Source organism: Neodiprion virginianus, chromosome 3 (assembly GCF_021901495.1).
Source record: "Neodiprion virginianus isolate iyNeoVirg1 chromosome 3, iyNeoVirg1.1, whole genome shotgun sequence".
Classification (NCBI taxonomy): domain Eukaryota; kingdom Metazoa; phylum Arthropoda; class Insecta; order Hymenoptera; family Diprionidae; genus Neodiprion; species Neodiprion virginianus.
The window spans coordinates 13582479-13600937 of NC_060879.1; the positions used below are offsets into that span (position 1 = coordinate 13582479).

The window sequence follows — 18459 nt, forward strand, 5'->3', positions numbered from 1 at the left end:
TATCGTTGCCGCGGCACACGCTGCCGGCCGCACATCACGGACGCATATCTGACCGATCCAAGGTCAGATTTCCAAAATTTATGATGGTCGATCCAGTATTAGTGATTCAAAATAAAAAAAAATCGTAATATTTTTTTATGTAATATGACATGCAAGGGCTTTTGAATCGTCAATCACGACTCTGAATTTGTAGTTGGAAATTGAAATTGGATAATAATATAAATTTGTTCCATGAACCTTGAATTGGCAGTGTGAAAACGGGAAGTTCGAGGGCTGGCTCACGGTCAGCCTTAAGCCGCTTGTTTACTCACACGGACGATGCAATTCAGTATCGATGTATGTGATTTAAGTATCAATTACTCAAAATTTATCAAACTTAAAAATATTTTGAATAAGACTATGAATTATCAAAATATCTCTTCTGATATTAAGACTACACGCAGAAATTTACCAAATCGATTAATTTTTACCAATTCAATCGAGCCGTGTCCGATTATTTTGTTGAAATCGATTAATCGATACATCGATCATTCTCAGATAAGTGGCCATCACTAGCATTGATCTCAACAATTTCAACGTTACTTGCCACTCCAGACCCGCATTGAATCGACGAGGAAATAACTAGGAATCTGAATGACACCATATTTTTTTGAGTTGAATTAATTGAATTTATTCATGTAATTCGACTTCATTTTTCTATTCCAAACAATAATAATTATTTTTCCTCAAATTCAGATAGATTTATTGAATTCAAACTGCTTCATTCAAATTCAGGTATTTCGGAATTTTCTTCTTCTTAATTTAAAATTACTTTTTTATTTGAATTTAATTATTTTTTTCTCTAAACATAAAATTTTGACACGAATCTAAAGTAATTCAAAGTAACTTGACTTATTACAACTCTTCCTAATTCAGTTATATCTCAAATAATTCTCATGATTTCAGTTATCATTTTTAGTGATTCAGTGAATTCTCATTTATTCAGTTATTTAGTATTAACTCAGGTAAATCGTAATTGATTTACAAACCTATTGACACGTCAATTCAGCGAGTTATTTTTCCCTCGCATTATTGAAAAATCGGATGTCAATGATGAATTTAAAACTAGTGGAAAAATTATGTTGCAAAGACACAAAAAATGTTCGGAAAGCATAATTCTGAAGATCCCAAGCCAGATTGATTGAATGAGTAATTATGAACCCTAACGGCATTTTAATCATCTAAAGTCTCTAATTTTATGCATACATCGATGATTGGAAGTGTTTTATAACATTAAATCTTACATCCGCTGATTTATTTGGAGATTTATTTTTATTTTCACTCGTAGATGTGTGTTTTGTAGTATTGTGTAGCTGGGGATTCGCTTATGTTCACACGCACGAGTATGCGTCCGTGATGTGCGGCCGGCAGCGTGTGCCGCGGCAACGATACCGAGGTCAGCGCCCGAGAAGGGGTACAACAGGGAGAGAGGGGAGGTGCCGATATTTAATTCGTAAACGAATAATAATAATTCACCCAGATGAACAAAACAGCAATTTCCGTGGCGGCAAATCCAGACGAACAGGTGCACTCTGATTGGCCCAGCTCTATCGCTTATAATTCAAAATCTATGCGTCGGACGAGCTTCCGGTAAAGAAATTTTCAGTTACATTTCAGTCAGGTATCACGCTGGCTCATCCGTGTCCCCTAATTTAGGGACATCCATGTTTGTCTCTTTCTACGTAACGCCTCAAGTTTTCGTGTTACACTTGATTTTACTCCTTACATAATTTCCGTACTGGGCCCTAAAACTCAAATCGTTTCTTAAGGAGTAAACTCCAAAAAAAAAAAAAAATCTGAATCATCTTACGCTATTCGCTCAAGTGTCCCCTCCGTAGTTTCGGATGCGTAACTTTAGTTCTGGGACTCTTTCACAAAGTCTTCGCGACCCAATCATGGAAACCCCTAAATTTGGTTCCGCCAAGGGTCCAAGGAGCCCCTTCTAACGGGCATCAAAAATGTCACGTTACAGTCTACGTATATCATATACACGAATTGATTACTGTTTTCACTATTTGTTTGTAGTTTTTTTCTCTCCTATTTTTGAAGATACGAAGATCAATATGCGATACTTTATCGCGGTTTTTTTTTGTCGCCAACAACTTTTGTTTGACATAGTTTTTGACTAAATTATTAGGTTCCAAATGAAACGATTCAACCTTTTTGACGTGAAAACTTCTTCTGCACGGGAGTGATTTGAAACTCGATAAAACGAAATGAAACTACTATCGATGTGATGAAAATATCGTCGAACCAGAAATGCAAAACTTAACTCAATTAGCGCGACAATGATTTGAAAGTCAATAAAACTCGATGAAACAACTATCGATGTATCGAAAACTCAACTTCTTCAGCACCGTAATGATTTCAAACTGGATGAAACTTGATGAAACGACTATCAATAAACCGAATAATTATTTCACTCCTGATACTGCATTCGCCTTATTCGCTCGCAGTTTAGTTTCTGAAGGTTTCACTTCTACCACGTGTGAACTGCACACTTATTTTTTTTTTTACGATGACCTTGGGAGCTGATCGCAAAATTATTAATACCATTTCATTATGTCATCGAAGTACTCTTAGCTCAATTTTACAGATTCGCAGCAAAACGTACTACTTTTCATGCTTTTTAGCTGGCCTATGAGTGCGTAAGTCAGTGTAATGAGAAGCGTGTACGCAAGACACAGCCAGTTGAGGCCAGCAAACAATGAGCCACGTGCGCATGGTAGCCCGTACATAATCCGCTGATAAGTGATTACAGAGTTAATCAGCCTTTTTTTCAACCATTATTGTTTTGTAGAATCAGCTCCTACGATACGAAATTGTTGGCTAAATTGCTTACAATTATATATTATGTTGTTCTATTGAATATCAAGTTACTTAAATAAATATGTTGTCAATTGCAGATTGGAATATGGAAATCCTGGCAAAAAGAAGGGCTGGATATCAAGGATATAGTTTGGCCCGGTGGCTCCCATACTCCACCGCAAGGGGTGCCTGAAAAATTTCATTTGAAAATTACTTTTTTAGAAGAGCCACCCTACATTAACTTAGCTCCACCAGATCCCATTACTGGAAAATGTCTGATGGACAGAGGCATTCTGTGCAGAGTTGCCAAGGAATCCGACATAAATGGGTGAGCGATTTTACTGACCTATTTGAGCTCGATACCAATCCATTGCACTGCACGTAGGATTGCATCATTGCTGCAAAATTACTTCATTCTTGCCTTCGATTATGAATAATTTCGGAAAAACGTCCTGTAAAACCTTGCAGCAAAAAATCATTGCTCGAATTCTTTATGCAAATGCTGTCATATTGAAGCAACAGTTAGGTTATGAGTTTGTTGTGCAGTATTAGTCCAATCAGTTGGGTAGGCTAGTAGATAGGATACTGAGAGTTCTGAATCAAGATAACGGCAGACCGACCAAGCCAGTTTGATGTTTGATGATGTACTCACCTACAGTTGGTATGTCATCTACAACGGGTCCGACATTTAGCTATATTAACAGTCGATTTCAAAAAACGGGGAACGTTACCATGGGTTTTCACTAGTCACACCACCTTCATCGATTATTCGATGTTCTGTACCACTAACGAATCACACATAGCGGCAATCGATAAGATCTTTTTTGTTGTTGTGTTAATTCAATCACTTATTGTGAGTCTAGAATTCTGCAACTCATGGAAAAAAAAATGCCAGAGAATGATAGCTTTTGAGACAATGCCGACAAAGAGCTCAATGGGTGACAAGTCGATCAAATCAGTCTGCTAGGTGAGGGATTCCTATACGATTTTTCTAGGAATTGCGTGTCGAATCATGTTTATTGGAAATTGTGATGGAGATGAATGAAATATAAAACGTAAGTTTATTTCAGCCGCGACTCTGTTCCTTCCGTCTTCTCTTTATAAACTATTCCTCAATTATGAGAAACTTGTGGAATTGAACTTTTATTGAATGCAGGGGATTTAGAAAAATTCAACTTTATCAGCTGCGTGGACCGTCAGCCGACCAAGAAGATGTCGGAACTGGAAATTAGTAGGATATATAATATCACGGGGGTAAGACTCGTGAAAACCAAATTTAGAACCTGTATTGCGGCCTCGATCGGTCAGGATTCAATATCTTCTCACCGCTTAGAACGGAAAAGATACTATAACAAAGTTTGAATATGAATTTTTTATTCTGTTCAAGCACTATGTGTAAGAATGTATGTAGATGGAGAATGTTTACATTTTTCGATTCTTGCTTCCGATGGGAAGCCAAATAAGACGGACAAGCCGTCTAATAATTGATATGCGGATATGCATATCGTTAATTACGAGAATGTCATTGTTAAAAGATATAAATTCGAACTACTGGTGATTTCTAAAAATTAACGACGGAGCCAGGAATCGAACCTGGAGAGTGATTCTGGATCTTTTTGCGCTACTTAACGACTCTGCCTAATGTGAACGCCCCGTTGTCAGGCGTTATCTCGGTGTACGTGCGTTACTGATCTATCGGAATTTCTTTATTCTATGGTGAATTGTGAAATTTCTCAAATAATTTGCCGCGTTTCGGAATCAGTTGCAATAATTCATAACGACAGGTAAGTAACGAGTTTTTAATTTCGGAATAATTTTTTTTTTCATGTGCTACACAAACGAACGTTAATATTTTTGGAACGCATTAGAATAATACGTGTTTACAATTCAGCTCTTTGATAATAGTATTAATTGAATAAAGGTTGATTATTGATTGTGGCTGGGTAAAAATGTTACAAAAACTATTTCAAAAATTTTCTAATGAATCAAAAAAATATATAATCAAAAACAATACTGTAAATTTATATATTTGATACAGGATTTTGGACAGTTAACGATATGTGATTTGGAGAATTCTTAGCAAATCAAATTTGTCGTGATAAATATATTTAAAAAATATGAGTGCTTTTTGGAGTCCAACATCTCGAGGAAGTTGAGGATCAGAGACCTAGGTTGAGTTGCCGTGGAGTGCCTGCTGTATACGTTATAATTAATTTAATTCCAATTAAATACATCACCAATCTCTAAAATGCGTTCCATACACGAATCCGAAGGAAGCAGACGATCTTACGGCGTATGTGCACTAGGGTGGTCCTTCATAAGATCATACCCTAATTTAACGCACCCGTTGGCTGCCATGTCTCCAAATAAATAGTAAAAAATGCCCCACAGTCCTCAAATTTTTCCGATTTGAATAACGTACTAATCTTGGAACTCGATGGAAAATGTTTTGTTCCTTTCGCGGTATTGCTCCGAAGAATCTAAAACCTAACGAAATTCTTACATATATGGTAGTGTGAATTTTACAGATTTTTAACGTTTTTTTGTTACTACTCAATCGTGCTGTAACTCCAAAAATAACAATTTCAATATAGTTTTCGGAATTACAGCTCAGAAAATAATGTCATTGAAAATCTGTAAAATTTATATGGGATACCTATTACCGTAGGTAAGAATTTCGCCAAGTTTCAGATTTTTAAGAGCAATACTGCAAGAGGAACAAAAAAAACGTATGTTATTGACATGGAAAAATTCGAGGGCTGTGGGTTACGACTTAAAATTGAGCTATGAGCCCGACCTTCTGGCTACATTTTATGTTATTTTTTTGGATACACAATATCAGTCTACACGGGCCACAAAATTTCCAAATGACCTTATTAAGGACCACTATAATGTGCACCCATCTTTTGCTGGCTAGCAGGTTCGAGGAGTAAGTGGTACTACGTTAACTTAAAAAATTCTGTGGTATGAAATCGCATTACTTGAAAGTCGTATTAAAAATGACCACCACAACCAAGACGAAGTCAGCGAGTAGCACGTCGACTGAATTGATGACAGTCAAAGCTTAAACCAAGAAGATTTAGAGAATTCTAAGAGATGCGTATTTCTTTCACATGGAAACATACGAATTTCAACTAACTGTTTAGATATTCAATGAGCGGTGTTAGTTACTGGCCGGAAAGCTTCATGATGCTCTAATGTAAAGAGAATTACGTGTGATTATTGATTGTCTCTGGTGCGAAATCACCAACATGAAATCTTGCACGACAGCCCACACGTGCGAACAGATGGCATTCAAACTAACAACGCAGACCTATGAAATTCAATTTTAGATGATGGTAAAACTTTTACACATCCATGCTTAGAAGAAATCTGTTTCAATTAGTCACGGATCAAACATATCTTTTGCCACTTGAATTGTAGAAATAAATTTTTTTCAAGTCACGCTGGCTTGGCACACGACGGAGAGCCGTTATATTAGACTACTTGAAGAACTGGTCCGACAGGTCCGTCTCGACACGGTGCAACTCAATAAACTGTAACCCTGTTAACGGAAGACCCTACTGATATATTGGTAAAAACAGGGAACCTTTCGCAGAACTTTTTCTTCGCAGCGCAGCGCTGCGAAAGGTTCCTTGCGTCTACCCTTTCATCGCAGAAGGTTGCAATTTTTTTTTTTAAAGACATCCTAGCCTAATCTAAAACTTTGGGGATTCGTTTTTTGATTGGAACCATTTAATCATTTAAAAAAAAAGAATAAACTATTTTTCCCAAGATCTCAGTAGGAGTAGTACAGCAAGGGGGGTTCTGAGTACAAACACCTTCTTTACCGACCGAGCCGCTCCGCGCAGCCCAGACTCAAACCCTTTTCCGCGATGACGTCACAGTCTGCCGTACCGAAGGTCAAAACCGTGCAACCTTACCGACAGTTGTATCGATCGAGGGTCAAGATCGTGCTGTTTTACCGACAATCTTACCGACCCCGTGCAACCTTACCGACAGTTGTATCGATCGAGAGTCAAAATCGTGCTGTTTTACCGACAATCTTACCGACCGAAGGTCTGTAGTGCTCGCCTGCCAACGGTAGAGGGCACAACGGGGGCGAGAACTTTTTTACCGTCCCGCATTCTTCTCCCACGATAGGACTGCTGATGTGTAACATGAACCACTCCGAATTCCTTTCCCACGGTAGGACTGCTGATGTGTAACGTCAACCACCTCACATTCCTTTCCCACCTTATCAACCACGTGACATTCCAAAATTAATAGTTCCGAGAATTGTTTGTCTCAAATTCAACGTCGCACCGAAATCCTTTGACCGCATGCCGCTCGCCGTCAAGTCGAAACTTGTCGAACGCATTGTTTTGTCTAACCACCTTATCAACCACGTGACATTGCAAAATTAATGGTTCCGAGAATCGTGTTTCACTTATTCGGATGTCGGTTTGATATCAACCACCTCACATTCCTTTCCCACGTTATCAACCACGTGACATTCCAAAATTAATGGTTCCGAGAATTGTTTTTCACTTACTCGGATGTCGGTTTGATATCCAAGGTCGACCGATAGTCGCGGTACAGAGCCATGGATCTGCGGTGTCGGGTTACTATCGCTCTTGGAATGCCAAAAGGTGCGCGCGCATACACAAACTTTGATATCAGCCCCGTGACATTCCTTACCCTCCATCAAATTATGTGGTGGGGGAACGTTATATAAGCGAAAAGTGAAAACTTCATCGCCAGTCTGAAGCTGTTCTTGCAATTGAGAAGTGCTCTGGAACAACGTGAGTTGAAGAAACGACTAGAACTGCTCCTCAAGAATATTGGAGAAGTAAAACATCTGCTGAAAATCAGATCCGACCTCAATCAACTCACAAGAGATTTCGAGCACCTACAACTGGACCGTAACGACAATGGACTTTTCAAAATTGAACGAAGTCGCTCGTCTGGAGACATTTCTGCCGTTGAAAAAGCTCTCGGACCTCGAAGTCTGCTTCGAATACCGGGTCAGTGGCGTACGTCGGGTAAAAACGAAATTTGGAGACAAAATCGTTCTGGACTTGGATGACGCTTTCACGATTTTTCTGCCCAACCGACTGAACAAAGCCCTCCACGAAAATGAAGATTTGTTCCAGAAGGTGACGACAGCCAGTAAGGAGATACGGCTGCATCTACGCTATCTTGGCGGACCGTACGGTCAACTTGAATTTGTATACGTATAATATTCAAATATCCAATGTTCTGTGTAAGTCTTACGTTCAATAAAAAAGATTTAAATTATGAATATTTTTTCATTTATCCATCTTGTATACCTTTAATCCTACGTACCTTGTAATTGTATCTAGAATTAAGTCTCAAAATCTAAGAAAATGCTACTCCGAACACCACTAAGCAACGATGGTGGGTTTCGAGCTGCGTCATGTAATGTGAACTCTACGATGAGTATTTGGACGGGTTCAGGCCGGAGTGCAAGGTCGGCCGATAGCCGCGGTACAGAGCCAAGGATCTGCGGTGTTGGGTTACTATCGCTCTAGGAATGCAAAACATAACTCGGTTTGAGTACAGCTCGGTCAAGGATGGAGAGCAAGGTCGAATCTTACATAAGCTTCGTATTGAAAAAAATTCTCTCTTAAGAGCTAAGGTGAAGATGTAAAATTATTTCATGAATATTCTTTAAAAAACAGTTTCATTGAGTACAATTTTTAGAGTACGGTTGACAATTACTTCACAAAAATAGTACAATAATTCTATTCAACAGTATCATGACCAGGGTGATATATTCGCCAGGAATGCGGGACCGTTCTTGTAGACGCTTCTGCGCAGTAACACAAATCGTACAGCCTCGCCATCCGGACAGTACGATGATTTTGTAGCCAATTCTGAAGTATGCAAACGTTTCGTGCTGCACAGATTGCGTTGGGTATTGTGTGAAGGCCGCATCTCAGAGACACAGCTGAAGTTTTTTGCAGGGTTTCAAGCGACGGGCAGTCAAAGTCCAACATATCGATGATTTGAACTTTCGGAACGATTTTGAGCAACCAATCTCGTTTTTCTTCTCCTTTTACGTACACGGTTTGAGCTTTGCACAGCCTGTCTTGAATGGTCCGCTCAACTTCCTCAAAAGGTATGGTTCCACAGCTCCAACGTAAGCCGTGAAAATCGCGTTCTAACCAAGAATTTTGGCTTTTGTATTTGACGTCCAGTAAATTCCATTTGTAAGGTGGCTTGAAGAAAAACACAAATGGAGATGCTTCCGAGTAGATTGAAATTATAGCCAATTCTTTTAATGTGAAGGTGTTGTTGAAAGGTCTACGAAAGCCTTGTATGTCAACGATAAGCTCCATCTTTGAACTGTGCGAGATGGTGGGAACGGGTCAGCTTTTATACCAACTTTTTCACCCCACCACTGAGCGGGTTGTATTCGACAATACGATCGTGAACGATCAAGCAGTACGCCGATGTTTCAGCGGGAAAGTTGGCTTTAGCTTCAAATTCAAGACGGATGTCGACAGGTCCGTACTTCAAAGATTCGTTTTGTTTCGAACAGTCGATAACGAATAAGGGGACGTCTCGAAGAAATTCACTCTTTGTCAGCAACGGCTCGGGGTTCTTGTCGTAGTAGGTAGCTTGGAAGTTTGCGTACATCTCATACAGGAGCGCGTAGAGATTACGACTCATGTTGAGGTTCAGGTTACCGTACGGATAAGATTGAGAGTTTAAAAATAGCTTGACGTCCGTGATATTGCAATGATCGAAATGACTTGCGTTCTTGCCGGTCTTGTTCTTTCTACTTGTTTGGAAACTCAAAATGACGTACCAAGGTTTTTCAAGCTGAGTGGAAGTTTTCACAGTCCAAACGTGTTTCGATGTTGTGGGAAGTAAGGGATATTCGTACAATTCCCAACTGCGGAAGCTCATCGAAACAGGCGGATCTCTCTGAATGAAATTTAGTAGGTCAACTTTTTTCTGATCCGCGAGTTTCAAATACGGTATTAGCCATTCCACTGCATTGATCGTGATTTTGAATTCCTCCTCCTGAGTCTGCATGATTGCGTTGACGTCAGTTTTTGATCTCGTCGAAATTAACTCATGTTTAGCGTTGACAACGATCTTGCGGTAGTCTTCGGCGAAACCCAATATCATGCTGAGCGGTATCAGTACGTCAAAGTTACCATCGGCATCGGTTAATTTTTTCTTCTCTTCTACATCGAGCCATCCAGCGTTCTCCATCAGCCAAGTCTGACCAGGGTGCAGGGAAGCGTAACCCTTCATGAGACTTGTCAAGCCAACGTTCTTGCTTCTATCAACCTCAACTGCGTTAATTTCGTAGCGAATTTCTTCAAACAGATGACAGATGGCGTTGTTTACGAGCTGTGTGTTCACAGTAGCTGTACCATCAGGTTTGAGGAGTCGTCCGTGGATATGTACCGAACTTTTGCTGGGTAATATGCATAAATCCTGATGCTGAACGGTGATTCGAATTTCATCGCTGTTGTTGAAAGTTGACGAGGCGTAAGGTTTGTGAGCGTGAATCTCGTAATGCGCAACGGATTCGTCAAAGACGACTGGTGTTTGAATGCTCAAGATTTCCTCCACCATGGCACGTAGCAGATGATAAAAAAGCAAAATCGGATTTTTATTTGTCGGAAATTCCTCTTCCAAAAGGTGTCAGTTTCAGACCCAGAGCTATCAGGAACTCCACGTTTCGAGGTGTTAGCGGTTCGGGAATCGAACGACGACTGACTTGATCGGGGCATGTCGACTTACTGATATACCTACTCTTTGACAGTCTGTTATATACGATTCCCATCGTTTATTGCGATTTGATGTGTAGTCTCACAGTGATAACTTCTCCACGAAAATTAACCAGGTCTCCGTCTTGATCCACTAACTGGAGCTGAACGTGATCTATGGTCTTGACGGTGATCGGAAGGTAAATGACGTGCGACGGTACTTCCACGATCTTATATCCTGGTGGGACGGTCGGGAAAAACTCGTGAATAGTGTGTACTTTGTGTCCATTGACGTAGGCGCCTGTTGTAATGCTACACTCGACTGGCAACGCGTTGACCTTGAGTATAGTTACAGGCACGTCCGATTCGTGAGTTTTATCAACCTCCAATACACGTGGTGTAAATCCCAAAAGTTGAGCAATGGAATCATTCGGCTCAAAGTTAATCGTGTGGTTGCATGTGATTTCGCTGCGTAATGTATTATTGTTGGGTTTGATGGCGAGCCTGATATCTGTATTTCTTAGCACGTTTTGAAGATACTTCTCTATGTCCTCGATCTCGTAGCTGCCGGTAGGTATGGTGATCACTTTGTCAGCTACGTAAATTTTATTGTGACCGACATCAACGTTGGGAATCGAATTAAAGGTTAACAATTCTACCAAGCCAAGAGCATAACTTTTATCACGAGCAAGTTCGATCGGTGGGAAATATTGTACCTCGAGTATCGAAGAGGTTCCCGAAATCGTTAACGTTAACGAATCATCCATGACTGCGAGTGGTAGACTGACTTTGACGAATCACGCACCATGTTTATATAGCTCACCACTTAGAAATTTCAGACACAAGTGTCCGCATTCAAATGTATCATAATCCTGGTACCTCTCATGATTGTATTTGACGCTACCAACGCCGAGGTATTTTATGAGGTCCGAGGGTGGTTGAAGGTTGCCGAAACTGTCAAAGTAATCGATATTATTGTCGCGTTTCTTGTACGCAACCCAGTGTGTTCCCGGACCGTCTTTGTCGTCAAGGTTGATTATAGCTGACTCGTTTTTTCGTGGACCGTTTTCGGGCATTTCGTTTCGCATAAAAACACCGCGGAAATGCGGAACCCTCAAGATTTTTGCATATTTCAACAAGTCCCAATCAGTCCACGCTCGACGTGGTAGCATCGCATCTAGTTTTTTGAAAGATGGAGACCAAGACCTGTTTTGTACGGTTTCATATGAAGCCCTTTGCCCAACGCGATAGCTTCCATAGTTTTGTTGTGTCGTTTGCTTTCCTCCAATTCTCGTTTAGCCGCGCTCGCATCGTTCACAGCTTTTGCTATACCTGCCGCACCACCGGCTAACGCACCCGTAGCGCTGAGACCGGCAAAAATAGGAATCAGAAACGGTAGAAAACCACCGACTTTCGAAGGTACCGGTAGGACGCGAGGTGTTCGCACTTTACATTTACCACCCGCTTTTTTAACGGCGTTCTCAGCTCCCTTCAGCGCAGATTCGATAGCTACTTTTGCATCGTTGCTTGGAACCATAGAACGTTTTGCAGCATTTACAATTTTTCTCAAGGTCACATTTTTTGACTTTCGCATTCCCATTCCGAGTTTTGATTTTACTTTCATTGTATTAGCTACTGCCCAAGCGGCTGCCTTCTCACCCAAATTTGCGTCCTTTGCGAGAACCCGTTTCCAAGCTTTCTCAGCCAACACCCTATCAGCCTCGTTTCTAACCTCAAGGTTCTCACGATTTTTCGAATACGCTATATCGTGTTCCTTACACGCTGCATCGAGAGGATTGATACCGGAATCGCCTCTCGCTAGTCTTTTCGTCAACTTCGTACCAGGACCGCAGTATTGGTAACCGGGAACATGCAACTCGATCGGAAGTTTGTTGATGATTCTATTCACCAGACCCTTGCCACGATGTTGCCGCCTGCTGCTGCTTCGTTTACCTCTGTACGCGATCATGTTCGTGCGTTGACTGAAGAAAAGTGCTTTAAAACGGGGTATTTATAGCAAATCCGATCAGTCATGTCCGAGATGCGGTTTGAGAAACAACCTACCAAGCTTCCCGTGATGAATTTTGACAAACTTTCGGAGCAAAATGTCGAAAAGCACAAACGGCACGGTGAATTACTCCCGAACAGTGTACGTGCGATATTCTGTGGACCGTCGAATTGTGGTAAAACTAATGCGTTGCTCACACTTATAACCCATCCCAATGGACTCAGATTTGAAAATATCTACATCTACTCGAAATCTCTCAACCAACCTAAATACCAATTGTTGAAGCAATTGCTGGACCATGTTGAGAATACGGAGTATTTTGCGTTTACCGAGCGTGAGCAAGTGATTCCACCGGAAGAAGCACGGCCCAACTCAATAATCATATTTGACGATGTAGCGTGCGAGAAGCAGGACAATATTAGAGCCTACTTTTGCATGGGTAGACATCACGACGTTGACTGTTTCTATCTCTGTCAGACGTACGCGCGTATTCCCAAACATCTCGTGCGCGACAACGTAAACTTACTCGTGTTATTCAAACAAGACGATATGAACCTGAGACACGTATACAACGACCATGTGAACACCGATATGTCTTACACAGAGTTTAAAAGTGTGTGCTCTGCATGCTGGAACGGTGAGAAGTACGGGTTTCTGGTGATCGACAAAGACAGTGAGCTCAACGAAGGACGATACAGGAGGGGATTCGATTCTTTTGTTAGCCTGGAAAAGGAATAAAATCTACCGTTTTCGAGCGAGGGACGCAGTAGCGTTGCAGACTCAGTTGCGTCAACATGCAGAGCTCTGAAATTTCCAAGCAAAAAGATGTCCTACATCAGATTGCTCAAGCAAGTGCTGCGATCCGTCAAAAACACAGATTGCTCAAGTCGGGCAGGGAATCTACGACTCAGAAATTGAGTGACGTTTTCAAACCAGTAGTGACTCCGTTGCAAGAACTGGTGAATGTTACAAAAGATACCAAACCTGTCAAACAAGAGGTGGAAGAAATTAAAGAAGAAATAAAGGAGATGAAAAATGAAACGCAAAATGAAACTGTCTCGGAAATGGACGATTCCTTTGCTTCGGCGGGGGATGAAACAGTCGTAGAAACACCGGTCGAGGACGAGTATTTTGCACTGATGAGAGATGCGAAGACAAAAGGCGAATTGGACAACGTGTACGGTGTACGCAACCTCTCAAACGGACTAATGATCGGTGATTCGTTGATACCTTTTGAGAGTGACTACGTTCGTATTGGCGACACGCGTTACCCGAAAACGAAGGGTTTGCTGGAACTTTTGTTCAAAAAGAAGCCTGACGGTTCTTCTGTGAGCGCCGGAGATCGGGAAAATTTTAAAAACATGATCCTCGCAACGAACGCGCATAAGAAGTATTACTCATCCGACGGGGCTGTTCGAAACGATAACAGTTACAAATTTAGAAATGTCATTGCCGAATTAATGGATTATTCCCCATCACCTCGCCGAAAGGGTAAAGGTCTACTTCCGCAAGCTATGATCACTCGACAAGGTGTTGAATCGGAATACGTCTTCTGGGATGATCCAAACGAGTTGGTGGAGCGTCTTCGTTAACTCCTGGCATCTCAGGCAGCGGGAAATCCGAGTCACAATAACGAAATAATCTCCATTATCGAAGAGCTACGCGAAGCAGGAATCATTTATTAAGCAGCTCCCGTCATTTTTGCATTCATTACCGAGATGAGCGTCGACGTGTTTGGACGTCAGCTGAATAAAAACACGACCGCGAGCACTCGCGGTCCTCCGGGTGTCGGGTTTCAAATAACAGCGGACGGGCATTACGATATACGGAACAAAAGACTGTGCAACGTCGCAGATCCCGCAGAGCCGAACAATGCTGTAACTTTAAAAACCTTGAGACGAAAATTCAGCGTGCTGCAAAAACAAATCGACAACCTCGATCAAATGATCAAAGCTTTGGAGATCACCGCGAAGAAAGCCTTGGATACCTTCTACACAGACTTTAAAACAGACAGAGACTTGTCGATTCGAAACGCGGAAATCATTTCCAAATTGGATACCAGACTAATAGCGTTGGAATATGAACGAGGAAAAGCAAGCACTGGTGACGGAACTGCATAAGCCTGCACGCCGGAATTACCCGCGTCGACGTGTAGACGTGCGCGGCATCGACGAGACCTGGCAGGCGGATCTTGTTGATATAACGTCGTACGCTGGACAAAACAAAGGTTACAAGTACATGCTCACAGTCATTGATATCTTTTCAAAGTATGCGTGGGCTGTACCGATAAAGAGCAAGTCTGGAGATGATGTTACGAAGGCAATGGAATCTGTGCTTGTCCAAGGACGGGTACCGAAAAATTTACACGTCGACAGAGGAACGGAATTTTACAACTCGAAATTTGAATCGCTTATGACACGCTACGGAATCAAACTTTACTCCACGTACAGTAATTTGAAGGCTTCGATCTGTCAACGTTTCAATCGCACGCTGAAAGGTAAAATGTGGACACGGTTCAGCATGCAAGGAAGCTACAAGTGGCTCGATATCTTATCCGATTTGGTTTCGGCTTACAACAACGTCAAACACCGAACCATAAAAATGAAACCGTCGGATGTCACCGTTGCAAACGAGAGGCTGTTATTACGTCAGGCGTACGGAGGGCTTCGAGCGATACCTACCGTATCGGCAAAGTTCAAATCCGGCGACAAAGTTCGAATCAGCAAATTCAAAAATGTCTTCGAGAAAGGTTACACTCCCAATTGGACGACTGAAATATTCACGATAAGTCGAGTGGAAAATACTCATCCTGTGACGTACAAGCTCAAAGACTACCGAGATCAACCCATCGCTGGTGGTTTCTACGAACAAGAGCTCCTCAAGGTTAAGCATCCGGATATCTATCTGGTGGAGAAGGTGCTCAAGAAGCGCGGAAGAAAAATATACGTTAAATGGTTAGGTTTTGACAATACACACAACAGTTGGATAAACGAATAAATGAATTTTTTGTAAAAACGTATGTCCCTCTTTATTTTATATCCGATACACAACAAGTATGCGTCTTTATTTTTTAGACAATCGACAGACATGGTACAGTTATAAATTACAAAGCTTAGGCTTGTAGCCCCACGGAAGCGTGTCGGTTGTATTTTGAAACACGATCCGCTTGTCGTCATTCCAGCTCAGTGCTACTTTCTGCTGTTCTACGGTGTATACCTCGTGCTTTCGACTCAATATCAAATGCTGATTTGAGGATAGATTTTCACGGTTCAAAACACAGTCCAAATAATCGTTGAAGGTTATTTTCCTTGACGCTGATGCTTTGACACCTTTGGCACGTTTGGTGTCTTTTTCATCTCCCAAGACTCGGAATGCGTACAACTTAGCTCTTAATCCTACAAATTCTGACATGATTTTCCCGTTATTCTCGTCTTTCATCAAGCCGACAACTTTTTTGTTTGCTCTAGGTATTCCGTAAACGTTGTCGAGCGGATAATCAGAAGTATCGAATTTGTGCAAGTCCTCCTTAATGTGTTCGTATATGTCGGGAACGGTAAAATTGTAAATCAAACTGTCGGTATCCGTGTACATTAATTTTGCTCGGTTGCCGAATTTCTGCTTGATGTAATTGTAATGAAAATCGTAGATATATGTTTTAGCCAGATCCATGATGGAGAAACCTGCGTACAATGGTTTATTCAACTTGACTTTCGTCTCACTCATTTCAACGATAATTATATCTTTGTCGAAAACGGTGCAGCTGTGAAAATTGGGTTTGGCTATGGTAGCTCTAGCACCGTATCTTCCATCCCATTTCGTGATCAGCCTGACATCTCTATACTTCCTAACATTTTCCATAGTTTTGCCAAAAACTGCGTTGTTCATTAGCTTGTAAAAATTTTTCTCAAATTCGTTGTCAGATTTTTTTCGCAAATCGGTATTTAAATCTATATATTTTTTCAGCCACCGGGTTTGCCTGAATTTGAGAACTCTATGAATTTTGAGTAGTTTTAAGCCTAATTGTAAGCATTGTTTCAAAACGCGGTAGTGAACAACGTAGTTTTTCTTGGAAAATAGCGTGGGTGTCAATTTCGGTTGCTTACTATTCGAGATCGGAGGTATGTAGTGCTCCGGACACAGTGGTAAATCCTTATGAATTTCATGCAGTTCCTCAGGATATTCCAAATCAACCTCCAGTATGTAACCAAACTCCGCGTCGTCCGAGATGGTAAGAACGTCGCATTGTCCGAAGTCTGATAACCATTCGAAGGAACTGTATGGCAGAGCAAAGCTCATAGCAGCACCGTACAAATTATTAACGTCAAAGTACATGAGATAAGATTCTTCGACCTCAGGATCGAATTCCTCTCCCATATATCTATTGTTGGCCTTTGCGTATCTGTTCGAACACTGTGACACACCACCACGAATACCCTTTTCGATAAACATAACCATGTCTATGTCGGTGAGAAGCTCGAGTTCGATGCCTGTACATTTTAACATTGCATCAAACGACAGACCGGGTGCTGTGTAGTAATGTAACCGGTCCAGTTTGTACGTCGTCCAACAGCTCTGTCGAAAGTTTTGAAAAACGTCGGCCAGTAAAAACACGTCCGTCTGTAAATACAAGTCCGAATACTCTCCCAAAGTTTGAACGTTAAAAGTTTGCCAAACTTTACATGCATGTGCATAGTCGTCGTCTGATATATCCCGATCATTTAATTTTGAGTAAAATTGTTGTTTGGATGGTAACCGTGTGTCCTCGAGCTTCTCCCAACTGTCTATGTATTCGTACGGGAACACTCTTTTTCTGGTCGATAACTGAAATTTATCTGAGCTATGATAAAATTTTCGTGTGATTGATTTCTGATCATCACCGAGATACGTTGCTAATTTCTCAAGACTACTGGGCATGAAGCGGTACAAATCTACGAATCTAAACTTTATATCTGTCCCCTCGACGTATTTTGTAAATGAAATGTACTTTTCTATGTTTACGGGTAGAAGCTCAGTTGTGCCCTTGAACGATGTAGCCAGTGCTTTGATCAGGAAATGTGAATCGTAACCCGACAGATTGTGGAATATCACTGGGATAATGTGCGAATTTTGGTAATTTAGATTGCAACCTCGGTGAGCAGCACCACGGTACATTCCCGTGAAATGGCAGTGATCACGATGTTTCACGTCTGCGAGTGTAAACGGTTTTTCACAAATGTGACACACTGTCGTTGAATAAAATTCGTTGATTTTATTGAAATTTAGTGGTTCCATCGGTACAACAGTCTTGTAGTATCCCTCCAACGAATGTGCCAATTCCGCTAACTCGTTCACAAACCATTGAACGCAAGTCTCTCCACGATTAATTTTGAATTTTGAAAGCGAATCGTCAAACGCGCAATGCAGATAGTAAGCTATACTATACGGAAGATGCTTCTGATAAATTGTTCTATTTTCCCCAAAACTTTCATGTGTGGGTTGTAGTAAACATTCGAGATCCGCGTAAATGCAGAATGGAACGGTTTTTTTGTGCTTGAAATTTTTGAATTTGAGTATTTTTTCCTCATCTCTAGGTAGAATAACTTTGGTTTTGTTTAAATTCATGCAATCAGCTCGGTGCTTCAACAAACATCTTTCGAAATTAAAATGAGACAGACACCTATCGCACAACCAAGTATGACATTTATGCTTAGAAATTTGAGATCTTGTTAATCGAGACAGATTTCGAATACAAGTAAAATGAAAGATTCTGTTTTTTTTCATAATTTTCCACATCATTATCATCATCATCATCAGTGTTTTCAGTTTCGATCGCCAAAAGATGAATTGTAGGTTTATCAGACTCATTCTGACTCAGGTGAATCGGTACTATTT

General features: G+C 41.1%; 1 protein-coding gene across 1 annotated transcript in view; it reads left to right on the forward strand.

The window, feature by feature from the left end:
• The window catches only part of LOC124300690 (glutamate receptor ionotropic, NMDA 2B), a 1918249-nt gene that overhangs the window by 754412 nt on the left and 1145378 nt on the right, over nt 1–18459 (forward strand). Inside the window, exon 8 of the mRNA XM_046755014.1 lies at nt 2946–3175. Within this exon, the coding sequence (XP_046610970.1) occupies nt 2946–3175 (230 nt within the window). The remainder of the gene's footprint in view (nt 1–2945; nt 3176–18459) is intronic.